Raw genomic sequence first — 22101 nt, 5'->3', positions numbered from 1 at the left:
CTTGCATCCTTTCTTGGTGAAAAATCCCACAATTTCATGAAAATTTTGCACATTTTGCTTTTTTCTAACTTTGAAACTCTCTGCTTATTAGGAAAATGGATATTCCAAATAAATTATATATTCATTCACAAATACAATATATCTACTTTATGTTTGCACCATAGAGTTGACATATCTTTACTTTTGGAAGACATCAGAGGGCTTCAAAGTTCAGAAGCAATTTTCCAATTTTTCACAAAATTTTCAAAACAGGAATTTTTCAGGGACCAGTTCAGTTTTGAAGTGGATTTGAGGGGTCTTCATATTAGAAATACCACATTAATGACCCCATTATGAAAACTGCACCCCCCCCCCCCCCCCACCAAAGTATTCAAATAGTTTTTCACTGGAATACCCCTTTAAAGTGGTACTCCGGTGAAAACCTTTTTTCTTTTAAATCAACTGGTGCCAGAAAGTTAAACATATTTGTAAATTACTTCTATTAAAAAATCTTAATTCTTCCAGTACTTATTAGCTGCTGAATGCTACAGAGGAAATTCCTTTCTTTTTGGAACACTGGAACACTGATGACATCACGAGCACAGTGCTCTCTGCTGACATCTCTGTCCATTTTAGCAACCATGCATAGCAGATGTATCCTAAGGGCAGCATGGTGGCTCAGTGGTTAGCATTACTGCCTTGCAGCGCTGGGGCCTTGGTTCAAATCCCACTAAGGACAACAATAAATAAAGAGTTATTATTATTATTATTAGGACATCAGCAAAGAGCACTGTGCTTGTGATGTCATCAGAGAGAATTCCAAAAAGAAAATAATTTCCTCTGTAGTATTCAGCAGCTAATAAGTACAGGAAGGATTAAGATTTTTGAATAGAAGTAATTTACAAATCTGTTTAACTTTCTGGCACCAGTTGATTTAAAAGAAAAAAGGTTTTCACCGGAGTACCCCTTTAACGTTCTCGAAAAGCAGACCTAGTTAGCTACTGAATGTCATGATAAGTAGATTAAGACCCATCATGGTTTTGAACTCTCCAATTTAGTATGACTCTGAAGTTGTTTCTGGGATTTGCGTGTTGTAAATGGGCCATAACATGACCATTTTGTTACCTTGCGTGAAGCCTGCATTTTTCTTGTGGTCCTTTTCCCAGGCAATGTTATGTCAAATGAAAACCTCAAACTTGAATTGAAGTCCATACCTTTATTTCAAAATAAAGTAGACAACATTACAATTGTAAGACATACAGAGAAAGAAAACTATAGACTGTCCCACATAACAAGACATAATCAAAACATAACAATGAATCAGTACAGGTTACTCGTCCACATATATATGCACTTATTATGTAATGTAATATCATATGTTACGTCAGACATCACTTTTCATTGTTCTATTAAACTGTCTATTCCTGGAACAATAAATTCTTGAAAGAATTAGTGAACATATGATCTCACTTCTTTATGCAATATATATTCTGTCTGTTCTGTCCATTCTGTCTATATAGAAGTTACCAAATACAGTGGTCCCTCAAGTTACAATATTAATAGGTTCCAGGACGACCATTGTATGTTGAAAGCATTGTATGTTGAGACCATAACTCTATGGAAACCTGGTAATTGGTTCTGAAGCCACCAAAATGTCATCCAAAAATAGGAAAAAAGTGAGGATTAAAGAAAAATAAGTAGATAACTAATATAGATAAAGCAAATCCCTACATATAAAAGTAATAAAGATCTGCTGGGAGCTGTAATCACTGTCTATGTCAGTGTTTTCCAACCAGGGTGCCTCCAACTGTTGCAAAACTACACTTCCCAGCATGCCCGGACAGCCGTTGGCTGTCCGGGCATGCTGGGAGTTGTAGTTTTGCAAGAGCTGGAGGCACCCTGGTTAAGAAACAATGGTTTATGTAGAGGACAGGATCTTCTTCAGGGTCCTATACAGTACACACAGTGTCCCAAATGGAGCCGCCCTTACTTGGTGTCCAAAGGAGCAGCTAACCCTGGCACAGGTACGGAGTAGTACAGAACTTGTAGTTCCTCCCTGTACTGTAGGGGGCGCTACCAGACAGCCAGTCAGTGCATGTACTTCAGTAATAGAGGTGATTTACCAGTAAAATGCCAATTCTGATTGGTCGGTTCTAGAGATGAGCGAACTTACAGTAAATTCGATTCGTCACAAACTTCTCGGCTCGGCAGTTGATGACTTATCCTGCATAAATTAGTTCAGCTTTCAGGTGCTCCTGTGGGCTGGAAAAGGTGGATACAGTCCTAGGAGACTCTTTCCTAGGAATGTATCCACCTTTTCCAGCCCACCGGAGCACCAGAAAGCTGAACTAATTTACGCAGGATAAGCCATCAACTGCCGAGCCGAGAAGTTTGTGACGAATCAAATTTACTGTAAGTTCGCTAATCTCTAGTCGGTTCCTTCAGTTGTGACACGTTTCACAGTGGACAGTGGATCTGGACTGTCCGTAGCATTGTATGTTGAGTCTGGTTTCAAGTTACAATGGTCCAGAAAAGACCATTGTATGTTGGAACTATTGTATGTTGAGGCCATTTTAAGTTGAGGGATCACTGTATAGGAAATATATTCAGAGCGTGCAGTAACTCTATACAAGATCCAGACTTTACATAAAAAATTTACCATGCTTAGGAGAGAAAAGAGGTGATTTAGCTCTAGGGGGATTCTCGGGACGTGGAGCTACTAACTGGACTGGACGCACTTGCTTATCAGCCAATTTCTTCAGACAACTTTGACGGTTTTCAAAAAGGTCTCGGATGTTCTCAATCTTGACTTCAACAGCTTGAATTTGAGCCTAATGAGTCAGAAAAATATATTAGTTTTAAAAATATAATAAAATCCAGTGAAAAATTGTGAAAAACACCTGATCAATCAAATATTGAAGCCTGTAGATAGTTTAGGAAGCGGGACAGAGACTGATCACACTGTTCCAAAATGAAAAAGTCTTCCTGAAAGGTAAAAACTATGAAAAGTCACAATTATGACATGGTAAAAAAATATCTTTAAACATAGAAACATGAAATGCGTCGGCAGATAAGAACCATTTGGCCCATCTAGTCTGCCCAATAATCTGAATCCTATGAATAGTCCCTGGCCCTATCTTATATGAAGGATAGCCTTATGCTTATTTCTATCTTATATGAAGGATAGCCTTATACCTATCTCTCTTATATGAAGGATAGCCTTATGCTTATCCCATGCATGTTTAAACTCCTTCACTGTATTTGCAGCGACCACTTCTGCAGGAAGGCTATTCCATGCATCCACTACTCTCTCAGTAAAGTAATACTTCCTGATATTACTGCAGAAACCTTTGTCCATCTAATTTAAAACTATGTCCTCTTGTGGTAGATTTCCTTCTTTTAAATATCTTCTCCTCCTTTACCTTGTTGATTCCCTTTATGTATTTAAAAGTCTCTATCATATCCCCTGTGTCTCTTCTTTCTTCCAAGCTATACATATTAGGGTCCTTTAACCTTTCCTAGTAAGTTTTATCCTGCAATCCATGTACTAGTTTAGTAGCTCTTCTCTGAACTCTATCTAGAGTATCTATATCCTTTTGGAGATACGGTCTCCAGTACTGCGCATAATACTCCAAGTGAGGTCTCACCAGTGTTCTGTACAGCGGCATGAGCACTTCTCTCTCTACTGCTTATACCTCTCCCTATACATCCAAGCATTCTGGTATACATCCAAGCATTCTGTATGGGTCTTTCATAGATATGTCTAACTTCTGGTTTAATCATATTAAAAAAGTTATTTTCTCAAGGAAAATACATTTTTTTGTTGCAAAGTTTTTGAAAGTTGGGAATGCTTGGAAATGTGAGTGCATTACTGATATAAAGCTTATAAAATTAAAGCCAAGCCCAATGGGCCTATATTCTACTAGTCAGAAGTGATAATTTTGCACTATAGACGCAACAATCATTGCAATAGCCGGTTTCAAATGAAAGCATTACTAATGTTGTGGGCGAATATTCGCATTTCAAATTTTTTCGAATATGTTCGCTATACATTTGAAATTGCGAATATTCACATTTTTTTCTGCATATGAGTATATGTGAATATTCGCATATTCCTTCTTTTCATTTGTGGGCCAATGAGAATGAAGCAAATACACTGGTCAGAGGTTATCAACAACATCCCTAGCAACCAATAGTAAAGTTGCCCACCCCTTCACTGTCTTCTTCCTCGAATATGCAAATATGCTAATATAACGAATACACAAAATTCGAGAATATAGGATGAATATTCGTCTATATATTCACGAAATATCGCGAATTCAAATATGAGCAATGCCGCTCATCACTATGCATTACATGCACATTTTTACATTTGTATTACAGATGCAAGTCCTGGCCTGACCATGTTTCTGAGGACCCGGACTGACAGCTGTTAGTGCTGTTCTCGGATGCAAAAATGTGCATGTAATACACTTGTGTGAAATCGGCCTTTACTACCAATAAAGGGGGGGGGGGGAGTTGGTTAGAAGAATGAAAAAAGCATACAAGAGGAAACAAAGAAAGCATACAACAAAGGACCCATTTTGACAACTGTTATTTATGAGGTTCCCTCTCTTCTATGACTATGCAACCAATTTGTCAAATATGTTGTGTAAGAAAAAAGCTACCGTATATACTCGAGTATTAGCCATTCCGAATATAAGCCAAGGCCCCTAATTTCACCCCAAAAACCTAGGAAAAGTTATTGAATCGACTATAAGCTTAGGGTGGGAAATACATCATCCCCCCTTGTCATCATCCAGACCCCTGTCATTAACACCCTTGTCATCATCACCCCCGTCATCATCACCCCCGTCAATATCCCCCTCATCATCATCACCCTGTCATTATCACCCCGTCATCATCACCCCTGTCATTATGACCCTTGTCATCATCCCCCTCGTCATCATCCCCCCCTTCATCATCACTGCCTGCCAATCCCTTCGTCATCATCCAGACCCCCCTTTTGTTTTCTACTCACTTCCCCAGTTGTTGCTTTCTCGGTGGAAAGGAAGGGTGAGCTGGTCCGGGCCGTCCATCTATGCTGCAGGAACCATCCGGTGGGGAGGGTTAGTCGTTCCAGGCTGTCCATCTTCACCGGGGGGGCCCTCTTCTCCGCTCCGGGCTGGCCATGTCCCTGCGCATGAACGTCCCTGCGCGGTGGCGTCATTACAGCGTCACTAGATAAGGGCTGGCCCGGAGCGGAGAAGAGGGCCTCCCGGTGAAGATGGACAGCCCAGAATGACTAATCCTCCCCACCGGACAGTCCCTGCAGCATAGATGGCTGAAGATGGATGGCCTGGCCCATCCCCTCATAGCTAAGCCAGAAGCGTTTTTTGTTCACTCGAGTATAAGCCGAGGGGGGCATTTTCAGCACAAAAAGTCATGTTGAAAAACTAGGCTTATACTCGAGTATATACAATAATCTGTCTAAACTTTTCTTTGGCAGATGTCGAACACGAATTTGAATTTGGGCTTCAGAAAAGTAGGTCGAAATCAGCTCACATCTCAAGGGTGTTCATTAGGAAAGTGCTCCCAAAAATGGCTTTCAACTATTAAGCAGCTTGTAATTCTGATGTATTCATTCTTTCATCACAGTTAATTGCTCTTTTTATAAAGAGTTAGCTCCACAGCATTCATGTGTTTCTATCCATCTTATTGTACTCTAGATTTTTGGGGTAAAATGTCTAGAGGAGCTTATATATATATCTATATACAGTATATATCACCCAGCACCCCAACCACCAGTGGATTGAAGAGGCCGTGGCACTGCCCAGTCTGTAATCATTGTAATTTTAGAAGTGGTGGTGCAAAGAACTTCAATATTGTTATTTATATTCATTTGAATATAAAAAGGTTGCAGTAACTTGAACTGACACTACTAAAAGTATGACTAGAGAGAGTAAGTATACAATGTTATGTTGTCTGGTGAAATGCCTGACACTATGGTTGAAACTTGACACAACCCATCACCGGGAATCTGTCAGCTGTATATTATACTCAGAGCTGCAGACATGGGCCGATAGCTAATAGGAAGACACTTTTCTCTTATCTGATAGCTACTTGCAAAGTTATAAAATCATATTTTCCTTCCAAGTTCAAGTGCCATAGAGGTTGCGGTGATTTGCAGCATGCACATGTTCTCCCTCCTCCACCCCTCCCTGCTCTACATAATTGATGAACACAGTTTGGCTTTCAGCACTGAGTCTTGTACAACAGTTTTGCAGGGCAGAGAAGGATGTGGGAGGGTGGAGATGTGCATCCTGCAGATCAGCATGATCTCTATGGCACTTGAGCTAGGAAGAAAAAATATGATGCAAACAGCCATCAGATAAAAGACAGATGTCATTAGTGTTATCTCCTTATCAGGTATCTGGCTGCCTGTCTATATGTCTGCAGCTCTGAGCATGATATACAGCCAGCAGAGCCCCTCTAAAGTCAGTGGGGATAATTAGGCGACGTTGGCATTCAGTATGTAAGTAATTGCTTTTGATTGAGCAAAATAGCATAAATCTGAATACAGTTATAAAGTTCTAAGAATAATGCATAGATCTGAATAAATTAACTATTATCAGAGGTGGTCTAAAAGAAAAGACCACCAAATGTATTTCTCAATGTTAGATGTAAGCCTATGTTAGTGATAATCAATTTCTCAATTTCTATACAGCACTGCGGAGTAAGTTGGTGCTATATAAAGGAATGATTCATTATTATAATTCTCACAATTCTCCTTATTATTATTATTTTATTATAAGATATGCCCATACCATGCAATGTAAACTGTTACCTTCAGTTCATCCGTCAAAATGGTCTCAAAGTCATATTGTAAGGATTGTGGATCGAAACTTAAATCCAACGCAGAGCTGTCTAGAAACTTCTCAACGTCTTGTAGAGCTCTCTGAGCTCCTTCCCTGGATTGGCACTTGTCCATTTGCTGGTTAGCTAGAAAGTATGCCCCTTCATCACAGCCTTCTAGAGCCTGAATAAAACACCATGGGTAGGCTATTAAAATTATGACCAGCATTACAAAATGCATCCTAAACTTTCAGAGAGTTTTATAAGAAGTCCCCCACGAAGATCTCATACCAAGTAAAAGGGCTTATGGACACTGAAGGGCTTATAGATATAGAGTCTGAATGAGGTGTCTTCTCTAGTATGGAGCAGTACATACAGCCTCTGTGCATTGCCTACCCAGGACTAATCGATGGCCTCCTGTTACACAGTGTGAAAAAACATTACATGTCTTTTGCATCTGTATCACTGGACTAATACGGCTACTCAAATTTACTACATTATTCAAAAACGAAATTCAAAAACATATTTTATGCTTCCATAGTTAGTTACATGGTTTCTATGGTTTAAAAAAATAAATAAATACGAGAGTCCATCAAGTTCAACCCTAAATCCTACTGTGTTGATCCAGAAGAAGGCAAAAAAAAAACATGTAGCTGATGACAGAGGAAGAACAAATCCCTGGATCAACATTCTATCACATATATCTAGTATCCATAACATAACTGTATGAAATCGAAAACATATAGTGTTACAGTAAAGGCTTAAGGAAGGAATACTACGACCCTTTGCAAAGATTTTAAAGTTATCACCTATCTACAGTTCTGACTGTTGGGACCCTTATTGACCATAACAATGAAGGTCCTTTGTCCCCTGAGTGAGTGGTTTATCCCTCTGATACAATTGGCCATACCATAGTGAATGAGTAAAGAGTTAGTCAAGCATGTGTGTTGTAACTCTATTCTACTAGGAGATTTCCATTTTTGAGGATATTTGGAGGTCCCAGTGGTCGGAAGCCTTAGTGATCAGCTAGTTATTTGATATCCTATAGATGGGTAATAACTATGAATCAAAAACAGTATGTAAAAAGTGTCAATCATAGCAATTTTTTTAAGATATTAGTAGCTTGTAAATGAAACTACCACATTTTAATATAAAAAAAAAATCTAAATCAAAAAGGGAAAGTACATCTAAAATCAAATGCTGGCATTTAAACAGATGAGTTGGGGCCTTATCTAAAACCAGAGGTCCTTTGCCCAGCATATAATCTCCCTGCACATCGTTTGAAGTTTTTCTCACTGTAAATTTTTTATAAACAGTAATTATACCTGGAGATGGGTTACTCTACCACCGTTCAAACTTTGTTGGTTTTATCTGGAGTCTTATGATACCTTAATCTGCTTCCCTGGAGGTGCCTGAATAGAGTTGTGTTATGATTGATATATTCTCTGTATGAATAGCTTCTATACTGATATACACAGGTCAGAGGCAAAGAGGATATCTGATTATGGAGGCAGACAAAGAGGAGATCAGAATAACAAGGACTCGAACATTGGTCAGCCTTTCTTCAGGTCTTCGACTGTCCCGTATATTTAATATAGGGTCACTCGACTTCGGGATGTAAGAAATTTTTTCAAAGTTCCACAGGCTGCCGGCATTAAAAAAAAAGTATTCATACCTGCTGCTGCAACCCCGATGCCTTCGGGAAACCCACTCCGACCCCCAAACTATCCTCTTCCTGGTTGCCGGTGGTCGGTGAGTCATACTGCGCTCAGCCAATCACCAGCAGCAGCGATGTCCCGCCTCAGCCGGCTAAGGCTAAGCGGCATTGTGATGTCTTCGGCCCCAACACCAGGAAGAAGACCAGAGTCGGGGACGAAAAAGTCACACATTTTTTAATGGCCGCCTGGGGAACTTTGAAATTTTTTTTTTACATTCTGGAGTACTCCTTTAATATCAGTTTGTCAAGTTTCTAAATGTGATTTCTAAATGGTCACTAAAATAAAACTTCAAGTGTACCTGTCATTTGTAATATACATTGGTTTAAAAATGTGTATATTTCTGGGTGAAGAAATGCAGTCCCTGCATCTATTGCATGCGTTTTTCAGCTGGGATAAAATACAGGATGTTTGGGTGGACAAGCAGGGCTCTGTGCACTGAGAATAAGCAGGGCTCTGTGCACTGAGAACAATCAGGGCTCTGTGCAGTGAGGAAAAGCTGGGCTCTGTACACTGAGGACAAACAGGGCTCTGTACACTGAGGACAAGCAGGGCTCTGTACACTGAGAACAATCATGGCTCTGTGCAGTGAGGAAAATCAGGCCTCGGTACACTGAGGACAAGCAGGGCTCTGTACACTGAGGACAAGCAGGGCTCTGTACACTGAGGACAAGCAGGGCTCTGTACACTGAGAACAAGCAGGGCTCTGTACACTGAGAACAAGCAGGGCTCTGTACACGGAGAACAAGCAGGGCTCTGTACACTGAGAACAAGCAGGGCTCTGTACACTGAGGACAAGCAGGGCTCTGTACACTGAGGACAAGCAGGGCTCTGTGCAGTGGGGACAAGCAGGACTCTGTACACTGATGGCAAGCAGGGCTCTGTACACTGAGAACAAGCAGGACTCTGTGCACTGAGGACAAGCAGGGCTCTGTACACTGAGAACAAGCAGGGCTCTGTACACTGAGAACAATCAGGGCTCTGTGCAGTGAGGAAAAGCAGGGCTCTGTACACTGAGGACAAGCAGGGCTCTGTACACTGAGAACAAGCAGGGCTCTGTACACTGAGGACAAGCAGGGCTCTGTACACTGAGGACAAGCAGGGCTCTGTACACTGAGGACAAGCAGGGCTCTGTACACTGAGGACAAGCAGGGCTCTGTACACTGAGGACAAGCCGGGCTCTGTGCAGTGGAGACAAGCAGGACTCTGTACACTGATGACAAGCAGGGCTCTGTACACTGAGAATAAGCAGGGCTCTGTGCACTGAGGGCAAGCAGGGCTCTGTACACTGAGAACAAGCAGGGCTCTGTGCACTGAGAACGAGCAGGGCTAGGTGCAGTGAGGACAAGCAGGGCTCTGTGCACTGAGGACAAGCAGGGCTAGGTGCAGTGAGGACAAGCAGGCCTCTGTACACTGAGGACAAGCGGGGCTCTGTACACTGAGGACAAGCAGAGCTCTGTACACTGAGGACAAGCAGGGCTCTGTACACTGGGGACAAGCAGGGCTCTGTGCAGTGAGGACAAGCAGGGCTTTGTACACTGAGGACAAGCGGGGCTCTGTACACTGAGGACAAGCAGAGCTCTGTACACTGAGGACAAGCAGGGCTCTGTACACTGGGGACAAGCAGGGCTCTGTGCAGTGAGGACAAGCAGGGCTTTGTACACTGAGGACAAGCAGGGCTTTGTACACTGCGGACAAGCAGGGCTCTGTACACTGAGGACAAGCAGGGCTCTGTACACTGAGGACAAGCAGGGCTAGGTGCAGTGAGGCTCTGTGACATGCTCCAGACTCACACAGCATGATAATTGACAGGCCAGGAGCCTGCACAGAGTCCTGTTTGTCCTGCCCTCCCTTCCTGTATTTGGTCTCCTCACAGAGACACACAGGCAATAGCTGCAGGGACAGCATTTTTTCACCCAAAAATATAAAAATTTATTAACTAATGTATATTACAAATATACATTTAATGGTATTATCTACATTATATGAAAGGTTTTTGTAAAGGACAGGTACACTTACAGAAAAATGACACCCCACCTGTGTTTATGAGTATTTTCTACAATGCTATCTATACCTGGCATGGAAACTTCACTGTTACCTGCTGAAGTCGAACATGCAGTTCATGCGTGGTGGAGAGACGGGCAAGCTTCTTTCTTATCTCTTCAGACAAGATGTCGGACGCGTGCCTCAGCTCATTGCATTGCTGGCAGATTAGGTTCAGTGCGTAATGGTGATTTGCTGCAAGCTGGTGTCCATGTAAAATCACCATTTGTGACCTCCCTATGAGTTCCTGTAAAAAAACAATGGGTACCTTAAAATAAGGCTTGTATACACACCCTTGGATAAGGTGGAAGTTTCTAAAATCCTTCGTTTTCCAATTCTTCACCAATTCTTCACGCCTTTTAGGTAAAGTAGGTTATTATAAAAAGTGATGCAGGCTGCAAGGTAAAAGGATAAGCTGTCTTACCTTTGACCTTTCTTCAATGTTACTCATCTCCAACAGTCGCTGCTTGACTTCAGATATATTCTCTCCTGTATCGGGGACACTGGATTGTTGTGCCATCATAAAGTCAGTGGCATTCTTCAGCTAGTGAATAATATATAGCATACGTGAATGTTTATAGTGTGCCTCCAGCTGTTGCAAAACTACAACTCCCAGCATGCCCGGACAGCCGAAGGCTGTCCGGGCATGCTGGGCGTTGTAGTTTTGCAATGGCTGGAGGCATACTAATTGGGAAACACTGTATTATAGAAACTATTCAGACATCTTTTCTGCTTACAGTCCATCAATATTTTGTTAGCTATGTGTAACATTCCCTAGGAATTTAAATGTCAATGGTTGATGGACTAGAATTTCACATTGCCTTTAAAATTATATTTCAACATTTCATCTAAATTCTCTCAAAAAGTTATTGTGTAATAAAATGTGTCTGAGATGCATTGGGCTCTTGGGGTGCTTACATTAGAACATAGGGTTGACTTTGAAGAAAATCATATTACAATATTAATACAGTATATAGTGTGGTGCATATGCACCACTTGCTGCTGGCTTACACCCCACCGGTGCTGCAGAAGAGCCTGTCCCGCCTCCGGCTCAAATCAGGGAACACGTATGTAAGAAGATGTCCGGCACTTCAGGTATATGGGTAAAACACAGCTTGTTTTATTGTATCATAGGACCGTAGTCAGGGCTCAAGTGCTGCAGGAACGCATGGGAACGGAGTTCCTGCACTTTTTCCCCAGCAGGAATACCATTCCCATTAGCAGGAATCCTGCAGGACCAGCCTTTGAGTGGAGATCTTGGGTGAGTTCCCACACTTTTTTTTCCCCCAGGACTTGACCCCTGACCGTAGTCACATACAGAAATCTGGTCTGACGCGTTTCACCCCATCTGGGGCTTATTCCTAGACTCTACGATTAAGCGCCAGAAGGGGTGAAACGCGTCAGACAAGATTTCTGAATGTGACTACGGTCCTATGATTCAATATAAAAAGCTGTGTTTTACCCATATACCTGCAGTGCCGGACATCTTCTTATATAAGTATATATTGTGGTAACAAGTCTGATGTGTCTGGTGACAAGCATGTTATGCACATTCATACTATACCTCTTGGAAATGCTGTTCAAATTTGAGCAGTTCTAAATATTGCTCCATTTTTAGCTGGTGTTTCTCCCAGAAACCATCGAAAGCGCTTTCCATTTCATGTAACTGTGCCAGCAACCTACAAAACAGAGACTTGTCACTAATACTAATACTCTCCATTCTCATTGCTGCAGTATGGATGAAATACTTAAAGGGGTACTCCAGTGGAATTTTTTTTTTTAAATCAACTGGTGCTAGAAAGTTAAACAGATTTGTAAATTATTTCTATTTCTATTTAAAAATCCTAATCCTTCCAGTACTTATCAGCTGCTGTATACTATAGAAGTTGCATTTCTTTCTGGAATTATTTTCAGCTCTCTGCTGACATCTCTGGCCATGTCAGGAACTGTCCAGAGCAGGATAGTTTTGCTATGGGGATTTTATTGTACTTAGGACAGTTCCTGATACGGACAGAGGTGTCAGCAGAGAGCACTGTGGTCAGACAGATAAGAATTTCAGAAAGAAATACAAAAGGATAGGGGATAAGATGTCTGATTGTGGGGGTCACGCCTGGGGACCCCCGCGGTCTCGACTATGGCACCCCAGACATCCGGTGCACGGAGCGAACTTTGCTCCATGCCAGATAACTGACGATGTGGGGCGGAGGCTCATGACATCACGGCCACACCACTCTTGTGATGCCACGGCCATGCCCCCTCAATGCAAGACTATGGGATGTTGCATGATGGCCTTCACGCCCCCTCCCATAGACTTGCATTGAGGGGGCGTAGTCGTGACATCACAAGCAGGGCGTGACCGCGAAGTCATGAGCCTCCGCCTCGCATCGTCAGTCATTTGGCATGGAGCAAAGTTTGTCCTTTGGATAGGGGATAAGATGTCTAGGGGTGGAGTACCCCTTTAAGAACACCTTTGTTTAAAAAGCATTGGCGGTGAACCATTTGTTTTCTAAGTTGTGCAATGAAAAGATTATTTGAATATTTCTAAGATAAATCTTTGTAAGTTTTTATGGACTTATATGTACTATAAGTCCTGCTGAGTACTTTGCATTAAATGGTGTATGCAGTAATATAAAATATGGTCTTATATACAGATTTTTAAGTCTCCACAGGTTTCCCCTAAATATATACTATGAGGAAGATTTTTCAAAACCTGTGTGGAGGACAAGTTGTCCAGTTGCCAATAGCAACCAATCAGATCGCTTCTTTCATTTTTGAAAGGCCCGTTCAAAATTAAAAGAAGCAATCTGATTGGTTGCTATGGGCAACTGGGCAATTTTTCCTCTGCACAAGTTTTGATAAATCTCCCTCTATGTATTTCAGATGTTGGGGCAAAAATAAAAAATAAAAACATGTCCATGGGTATTGCTCCAAAGAATCCCCCAACATGTTAGTAAAGTAGGGGAGTATGTGTTGTACCTGTTCACAGTTTCCCAGTCGCCCTGTTTTTCACAGGTTTGCTCTTCCATAACTAAACTTGTGCTTGGTTTTTCAAAACTGTTCAGCAGGAGGCCCCCTTCTTTGGTCACTGAAGTAATCTCTTTCTGCAAATAGAAGTGATACATATATTGTACTACAGAAACATACAATATTTATGATAACACAAAGCTGCTTCATTAAAGGAAAAATACACCCTTGAAGAATAGAAAAATAAGTATCATGAACAAAACGTATCCCCTTTCCGAAGGATAGGTGATAAGTTTTAGATGGCGGGGGAGTCGAATACTGGGGCCCCCCGTGATCTAGTGTTTGGAGCCCCCGTTCTCCAGCACAGGGGTGCATAACAACCCCTGCCCGAAGCGGAGGCCGCCACACCCCCTCCATAAAGCTCTATGGGAGAACCAAAGATTGCTGATTGCTCTCCCATAGAGCTTTATGGAGGGGGCGTGGCGGCTCCAGCTTCAGGAGAGGGTCATGACATGCTCCTGTGCTGGAGAACAGGGGCTCCAAACAGGAGATTGCAGGGGGCCCCAGCGCTCGGATCTCCCGTGATCTAAAACGTATCCCCTATCCTTTGGTTTTTGTTCATGATACTTGTCCTTTAACCCTATGTGATATGTAAAAAAAAAAAGACCAAAGTATTTTAGTGATACCTTTATTGTATAACTGAAAGACTTAAAGGGGTATTCCAGGCAAAAACATCTTATCCCCTATTGAAAGGATAGGGGATAAGATGTCTGATCGTAGCTGGGTCTTAAGTTTCGGAAACCTCTGGGCTTCCGAGACGGGGAAGTGACTTCACGCCAAATTCATGTCTATGGGAGGGGGCGTTGCGGCCGTTACGCCCCCTCCCATAGAAATGAATGGAGGGGGAGTGGCGTGACATCATGTCCCCGTCTCGGAAGTCCGGAGGTTTCCGAAACTTCAGATGCAGCTACGCATAGAATGCGGGCTGCTGCAGGGAGATCACAGGGGGTCCCAGCGGCAGGCCCCCCACGATCAGACATCTTATCCCCTATCCTTTTGATAGGAGATAAGATGTTTTTGCCCGGAATACCCCTTTAATTGGTAGGGTATAGTTTGTAGGATTACAAAAAACAAGATGCTGTATTTTATATAGGTTATTGAAAATGGAACATGAAAGTGAAACTTCAGTGACGGCTCAGATTTGGAGAAAGTCCCATAGACTTACATGGGAGTTCCGCAAAATCTGCCTTAGTCTCACACCAGTCTCAGGATGAGGTGGCAGCAAGCAAAAATTTCTGCCAATGTCCTGCCACCCAAGCCAACACAAGTTGTGCTTGAACTATAATTCTAACATGAAGGTGCCCTGGTTGGGAAATACTGTTATAGACTTTATTATCTATGGACACAGTTTTGAGGGCACAGAAGAGGTTACTCTTTTTTTCAACAATGTGTTATAGTAACACATAATAGCCATACAAGTGATATAATAGTCATATAATGCCCTTCCTGACGTTGGAGGTTGGCGATGTTTCATAAGTGGAGGCACATGCTAATAGTGTGTCCAAGTGTTATTATTTATAGACACAGAGAAGTGCACAGATATGAAGCCTTTGTCCACGGATGACCCTCGGGGCATAAAACACTTGTATGAAAGTACAAAAGCAGCAGAATGCAGTAAATACAAGTCTTCAATGGCTATAAATACAGTGCCGTAATTTTAAGAAAAAATAAGGAAAAAATTAAATAGTTCTTGGTGGTCTCAAACGTGTCAGATTATTATAAATGTACTGTATGTATTAGTGTTTCCTTACAAAAATACAACTGTCATGTAAGGATGTGATCTGGTTATATACTTCAGTATACGCACTATACAGTATAAACAGCATTCCGCATACACCTTAGCAGCCAGCAGAAAAGAGCATCTGCAATACATGTACAGCAGGGGTCTCAAACTGGTGGCCCTCCAGATGTTGCAAACTTCATCTCCCAGCATTCCTGACAGCCATTAGCCGCAGCAAATGGCTGTCTGGGCATGTCCAGGTATGCTGGGAGTTGAAGTTTTGCAACATCAGGAGGGCTGCCAGTTTGAGACCCCTGATCTACAGCTAACAGTCGGCAATATTACTCATGGTAACTAAGTATAAGTTCAAGATATCATAGAAAAGCACTAGAAACTAGTAATGGATGTCACCGCTAGTTGATCCTTAGCTGCTGTATTTTCAGAGCACTGCATAGCAGTAAGAGTAAAAGTGCGGCTCCTTCAAGTCTCCATAAAATCCCATTAGACGCACCTTCAGCTGGCAGTATTTTTCAGTGCGGTTTGCTAAAATATGCTCAATTGAATACACATCGCTTGGTAATTCTGTCTCAGCCAGTTCTGTACCAAAGGCCTGCAGCATCTGAGCAATCTCTTTCACTGTCAAGGCAAATCCCTCAATGGCCTGTTGGGGATACAGAGCAATGAAATGACAATAGTAGACATATTAAACAATAATAATAATACGTGGAAGCATAGGAGGTTAATAACATTAGTTAGGATGGAGGATGAAGCAAAAAGGAATTAAATGGGCACTGTCAGATACAAAAACTTTTGATATGTTGTAAAGCATGTATAACCAATAGGTTTTGAAATTGCTTTCATTAGCGAAATTTCAGTATTTCATACTGAAAAAGCCAGTCAAACAACTGCCCCCCTGCCTGCTTGGGCACATACTAGTCTTGCTGTGTCCAAGCATCATCACCTATGTCATGGACACACTTCCTTGATTGACAGCTGTGAGCGCTGGGCTCAGAGCTGGAGGAAAAATCCTCCCATTGTCAGCTTGTGTCCCCCTACTGTCAGTGAGGACATGATGGGAGTTGTAGTTTTGCTAATGCTAGGGGAGATGTGAGCAGACAGCATACTGAGGGAGGGGGCGGAGACCTGTACAGTGAGGCCACACCCCCTCCCTTTGAGGGGAATTCAAACTAGTGAGCTAAATTAAAAGTGTAATAAATAAATAAATAAATAAATAAAAGGTGCTAGACACATAAAAATTAGATGTACATGGTCAGGATTAGGTATTGAGTGATATATAAAAAAAAAATGTTGGATCTGACGGGTACACTTTAAAGTGTCTTATCCTGATCTGATGCTATAGGATGGAAAACAATAATGCTTGGAGAAAAAGGAAATAAATTTGTTTTAAAAAAGTTAAAAAGATAAAAATGTACCGTTCTAAAGACAACCCAGTCCCGATGCCGATATTCAAGCGTTCCTCCAAATTCTGCTGTTAGCTGCTTTTCATCTATATAATTAAGTAAATCTGACGCAGAACTGAGCATAACCACCTAAGGACATGAAGCAGAATGTTATGTGATACATTTCTGACATTCTGTTTACTATCTTCATTTTAGAAATATACCAAAATATTTGTCAGGTATAGAATCAGAATGTTAGAGCAGACAAAGATTGGTAATACGTATGTTTTACTTGCAGACAAATTGGATATTTCCTTTTAGTTATGGCGGATACTTTTTTTTGTAAAACTGACAGCAGGAGGTGCAGCCACATTGGTTATTACTTCAGATTTAGCTCCTTAGCAGCTGAAAGTAAAGTATTAGTACAATCAATTCTAAAGAAGCTAATAAACAAATAACAACCAATATGACTGAACGTCATGTTAGGTTGGCAAAAATGTCCTCCACAACAAAACAGGAAAACAAAATATACATTTAACCCCTTAAGGACGAGGCCCATTTTCACCTTGAGGACGCAGCAAATTTTAGTTTTTGCGTTTTTGTTTTTTCCTCCTTCCTTTCCAAATATCGTAACGCTTTCAATTTTGTACCTACAGACCAATATAAGGTCTTGTTTTTTGCGTCACCAATTGTACTTTGTAATGACATCACTTATTTTATAATATAATCTGCAGCGAATCAAAAAAATATATTTTGTGGAGTGAAATAAAAAAAACACCATTTAGTAACTTTTGGGGGCCCCCATTTCTACGTAGTGCCCTTTTCGGTAAAAATGACACATTATCTTTATTCTGTAGGTCCATACAGTTAAACGGATACCCAATTTATATTTTGTTATAATAATTTAAAAAATTATAAACTACATGCACCAAAATTTGTATTTTTAAAATTATCATCTTCTGACTCCTATAACATTTTTATTTTTCCACTCATTTTTTGTGCCGTCGTCTCTAGTTTTTCTCGGTACCATTTTTGTTTTGATTGCTTCTTAATAATATTTTTATGGTATATGAAGATACCAAAAATGCATAATTTTTTTACATTATTATATTTTAATAGTTCAGACATTTACGCATGCGGCGGTTCCATATATAATTATTTTTATTATTTATTACATTATTTTATTTTTAAAAATGGAAAAAGGGGGGTGATTGAAACTTTTAATAGGGAAGGGGTTAATTAACTTTTATTAACTTTTTTATTCATTTATTTTTTAGCCCCCATAGGAGGCTACAACATACAATCTTCTGATTGCATACACTGATCAATGCTATGCCATAGCATAGCATTGATCAGTATTCTTGGTGCTCTGCAGCTCCTACCTGCTGAGAAGGCATAGAGAAGTAGATCGACGATCAGACGATGGAAAGGCAGGTGAGGACCCTCTCATCGTTAGGTAAGCTGATCGGGACACCACAATTTTGTTGTTATAGTCCTGATCAGCTCCGCTGAGCTGCCGTCGGTTTTAGTTTTGCTTTAGACACTGCAATCAACTTTGATTGCGGCGTCTAAGGCATTAATGTCGGGCAATGGCCCGATCGGCGGTGCCCGGCATTAGCTGTGGGTCCTGGCTGCCGGTAGCAACTGGGACCCACAGGGTTTAACCCATTCTCCGCTGGTGAGAATGGTTTAAACCTCGTAACGGGATCAGGATGTACAGGTACGCCCTCCGTCCTTAAGGACTGGGAGTGCAGGGCGTCCCTAAGAGGTGAATAACTTCTGAGTTAGCGGCGACGCGAGCCTTCAATCAAGATGAGGGGCAGGGCCACGGCCAGAGCAAAGGGACCTGGTAAGTATAAGTCTCCGCACAGGGGGACTACTTACAGTGCAGCCATGAAGGACTTTGTAACTTCATATCTTCAACATTCCTGGGGGAAAAAATGTCCCCCCAGGAATGGTCAGGATAGAGATTTTGGCATATATAATGCATTGTCAACATTTATATATGCTAAAATCTGCTGATTGGTTCCATTTAAGTCAGTGCTTGACTGAGCCTTAAATTATGCATGGGGATTTATGCCAAGCGAGACAACTCTACAAAAGGAAAGTTTACTCTTTTGAAGAGTTGTCAGGTTTGTCTTAAATCCTCAGTCACATTCTAAGGCTTCTTATCGAATCCAAACATTGATTTGTAGAGAAAACTGCCACCAAAATTAGATGATATGTGAAGCAGTTCTCTATTGCCACTTTTTGAAAGTATCTTTACCTTCAAGTCAGTGTTTGACTCTGATAAGAAGCCTTAAAATATGACTGTGGATTTAAGCTATGCCAGACAATTCTACAAAAGGAAAGTTTACCCTATTAAAGAGTTATATGATTTGTCTTAAATACTCAGTCATGTTTTAAGGCTTCTTATCGGAGTCGAACACTGACGAGAATAAAAAACTGCCTTCAAAAAGGTGGCAGGCATCAGAGAGCTGCTTTGCTTATCATTCTTCCCAAAATTCTCAGTGGTGCATTTTTGGTCTATAAATCTCCACAAGTCTTTATGATGCTCCTTTAAAGGAATAACATTATCCATTTGTTCCAAAGAAAGCTAATAAATATTCTTGCATTTAATATTTTAATATGAACTTTATTGAATGAAAATTCCTAGAGTAACTGAGAAAAAGTATTTGGCAACTCTCTTTTCCTTGGGCTTTATCTGGTATTGCAGGGCAAAAAGTGCTGTTTCAGGATAAAATAGACAGATCCTTCCTTTTTTGTCACAGACTACCCCTTTAAAGAAGTTATCTGGCTAACTGACCTTAAAGCAGATATGGGTATCACTATCAACCATGACAATTATCTCAAATCTAACACAACCCCAAACCATAAAGATCTGAAATATAGCGTAAAAGGATGTAATACTACATGTAACACGATTAATGAGTTTTCAAAAATTTGGGTGACTTTATGAAAGCATTTTTACTGTTCATGTTGGAAGAAAAAAAATTCTGTGAAATATATGAAGAGTCTTGACAAATGGTCAGGTGGTGACGTAATGTCCATTGTTAGATCACATGACCATAGTGGCCAGTCACATCACTACCTAGAAGTTCGCCACAGTGGTAGAAGCATTTGTTTTGCCAGATTTTAGCTACTTTCAAAAAGACTGTTATGCTCCTACAACTAGCATAGTAGAAGCTTTCCTAAATTCCCCCAGATTTCAGAAAACGTGTTCAATACAGTTTGAATATACTGCATATATGAGTATGAGGGTAAAATATTACCGGAAGCTTCAGTATAAAGTCCTCCTGGCTGAAGCGAAATCCAATGTCAGTAAAAGTCCGCTGGAAAAATCCTGTAGGCCTTAAGACCAAAACTAGATGCAGGTTCCCAGGAAACGAATGCTAAACACAAAAAAGGGAAAATTCAGACATTCATATTAACATTGTGAATATTTGTACAACTTGGGCTTAGTGTGTATACAGATGATAAACTCTCTATATATGATATAGACCTGAATGTACCGGACACTGCTGATATCTTTATATGTATAGTGTGAATAGGAGCCTGGACACGTGGCATATGCTGAACATGCCCTTCAAAGTCTAAGCTAAATGTCATTCAGTCTTTGTAGCACTTTATCCAATGTCCAGTCTACCATATGCAATTGATATATATATTTATGCATTTATAATGCATGTGTGTAATGTGACTTTATGTATATGTATTGTGTATGCATGTATTTTGATAATGTATGTATGTGGGTATGCTGTGTATGTATGTGTGCTTGTAAAACATATATACATCTGCATATAATATACATATTATATATAATAGAATGCAGGTAATATGCATACACATATATACAGACTAGTGTATAATATTGCAGGTATACTGACTTGTGCATGAATTATAGCAGTACTATGTTTATAGGCAGTTTTGTGCTATGTGTATGGTGTAGCAGTATGGATGTGTACATTATATCTATTAAAGGTTCCCATAAACTTATAAGCCATTTGAAACTGCTGACTTTGGCATCAGTAACCGACTGTCTAAAGAATCGGGACATGGTGGATTTTAACTGCCTCAGGCTGGGTTCACACTACGTTTTTCAACTACAGTTCCCGCATACGTTTTCTATCAAAAACCGTATGGGAAAAAAACGGATGGAACAGTATGGGAAAAAGTACTTTAGTGTTCAAATGCGCATGTGAAAAGTAAAAATGTATACATTTTTCCCGCATGGAACCGTATACATGTGCGTTTCCCATTGACGTCCATGTTAAAAAAAAAACGTATGCGGTTGCAGTACGGTTTTTAAACCGGAGTCAAAACCGTGGTTGACCACGATTTTGTCTCCGGTTTAAAAACCGTACTGCAACCGCATACGTTTTTTTTAACATGGACGTCAATGGGAAACGCACATGTATGCGGTTCCATACCGTAAAAACGTATACGTTTTTACTTTGCACATGCGCATTTGAATCCTAAAGTCCCCACCCAAGACCCCTCCCATTAAAAATTAACAAAATTTTCAAAAACTTATGTTTTTTTTTTCTACAAAAACGGACGGAACTGTATGCACTTTTAAAAACAGTATACTGTTTAAAAACGCATACAGTTTACTTTTTCCCATACTGTTCCATCCGTTTATTTCCCATACAGTTTTTGATAGAAAACGTATGCGGGAACCGTAGTTGAAAAACGTAGTGTAAACCCAGCCTCACACTACTGTTCTTTGTGAGATAAGCCATCTGGAAACAGCGTACCTCTCCTCTCTCCATAGAGAACACATGGACGTTTAGTGGAGCTGAACATTCCATCCTAAGGCTACTTTCACACTATGAATATTCATCCGTTATTAAACATCGATTTTCAGTGTAAAAACGGATGTATAATAACTGAAGAAATAATGGGGGCTAATGGCTGAATAACGTCTGTCAAAATAACGGGCATATTCATCCGTTAAGACACGTAATAATCCTTTATCACCTCTGTCTACAGACTCCAACAGCTGGGACTTCTACTACTCCCATCATGGATCAGACTTGTTTCCATGATGGGAGTAGTAGTTTCGCGGCTGCGGGAGTCTGCCGGTGGCTGGGGAGGCTACATTAGTGTTTGTACTACTACCCCCATTATGGAAAAGACTATGTTCCATGATGGGGGTTGTAGTACATGGGCTGAGGGAATAATCGCATCGGGTCTCACTTCTGAGACCTGATGCGATTAGAAGTTATTAAACAGGAGAGTGGGTGGCATGCTGCGGCTCCCCTGCGACATACAATGTATTTTAATTTAATCTTTAAATTCCCCGCCGGGAGCCCTAAATGGCCGGTACGGAGGAGCCAATCAGGGCTCCCAGCAGGGCTTTTAAACTTCAGTGTTCCTTACTATA

The 22101-nt window shown here is 40.9% G+C and overlaps 1 protein-coding gene across 2 annotated transcripts in view; it reads right to left on the bottom strand.

Annotated features, from left to right (window-relative positions):
• MCF2 (MCF.2 cell line derived transforming sequence) overlaps positions 1-22101 on the bottom strand; it is a 154321-nt gene that overhangs the window by 31038 nt on the left and 101182 nt on the right. For both annotated transcript variants that reach the window (XM_056538222.1, XM_056538223.1), the window contains 10 exons: positions 19988-20107; positions 16749-16865; positions 15827-15976; positions 13548-13672; positions 12136-12250; positions 10996-11115; positions 10627-10818; positions 6806-6997; positions 2639-2810; positions 1105-1193 (listed from right to left, as the gene is read on the bottom strand). In XM_056538222.1, the coding sequence (XP_056394197.1) occupies positions 1105-1193; positions 2639-2810; positions 6806-6997; positions 10627-10818; positions 10996-11115; positions 12136-12250; positions 13548-13672; positions 15827-15976; positions 16749-16865; positions 19988-20107 (1392 nt within the window). The remainder of the gene's footprint in view (positions 1-1104; positions 1194-2638; positions 2811-6805; positions 6998-10626; positions 10819-10995; positions 11116-12135; positions 12251-13547; positions 13673-15826; positions 15977-16748; positions 16866-19987; positions 20108-22101) is intronic.

This window comes from Hyla sarda, chromosome 9 (assembly GCF_029499605.1).
Source record: "Hyla sarda isolate aHylSar1 chromosome 9, aHylSar1.hap1, whole genome shotgun sequence".
Classification (NCBI taxonomy): Eukaryota; Metazoa; Chordata; class Amphibia; order Anura; family Hylidae; genus Hyla; species Hyla sarda.
This window is presented reverse-complemented; position numbering and strand designations above follow the sequence as displayed.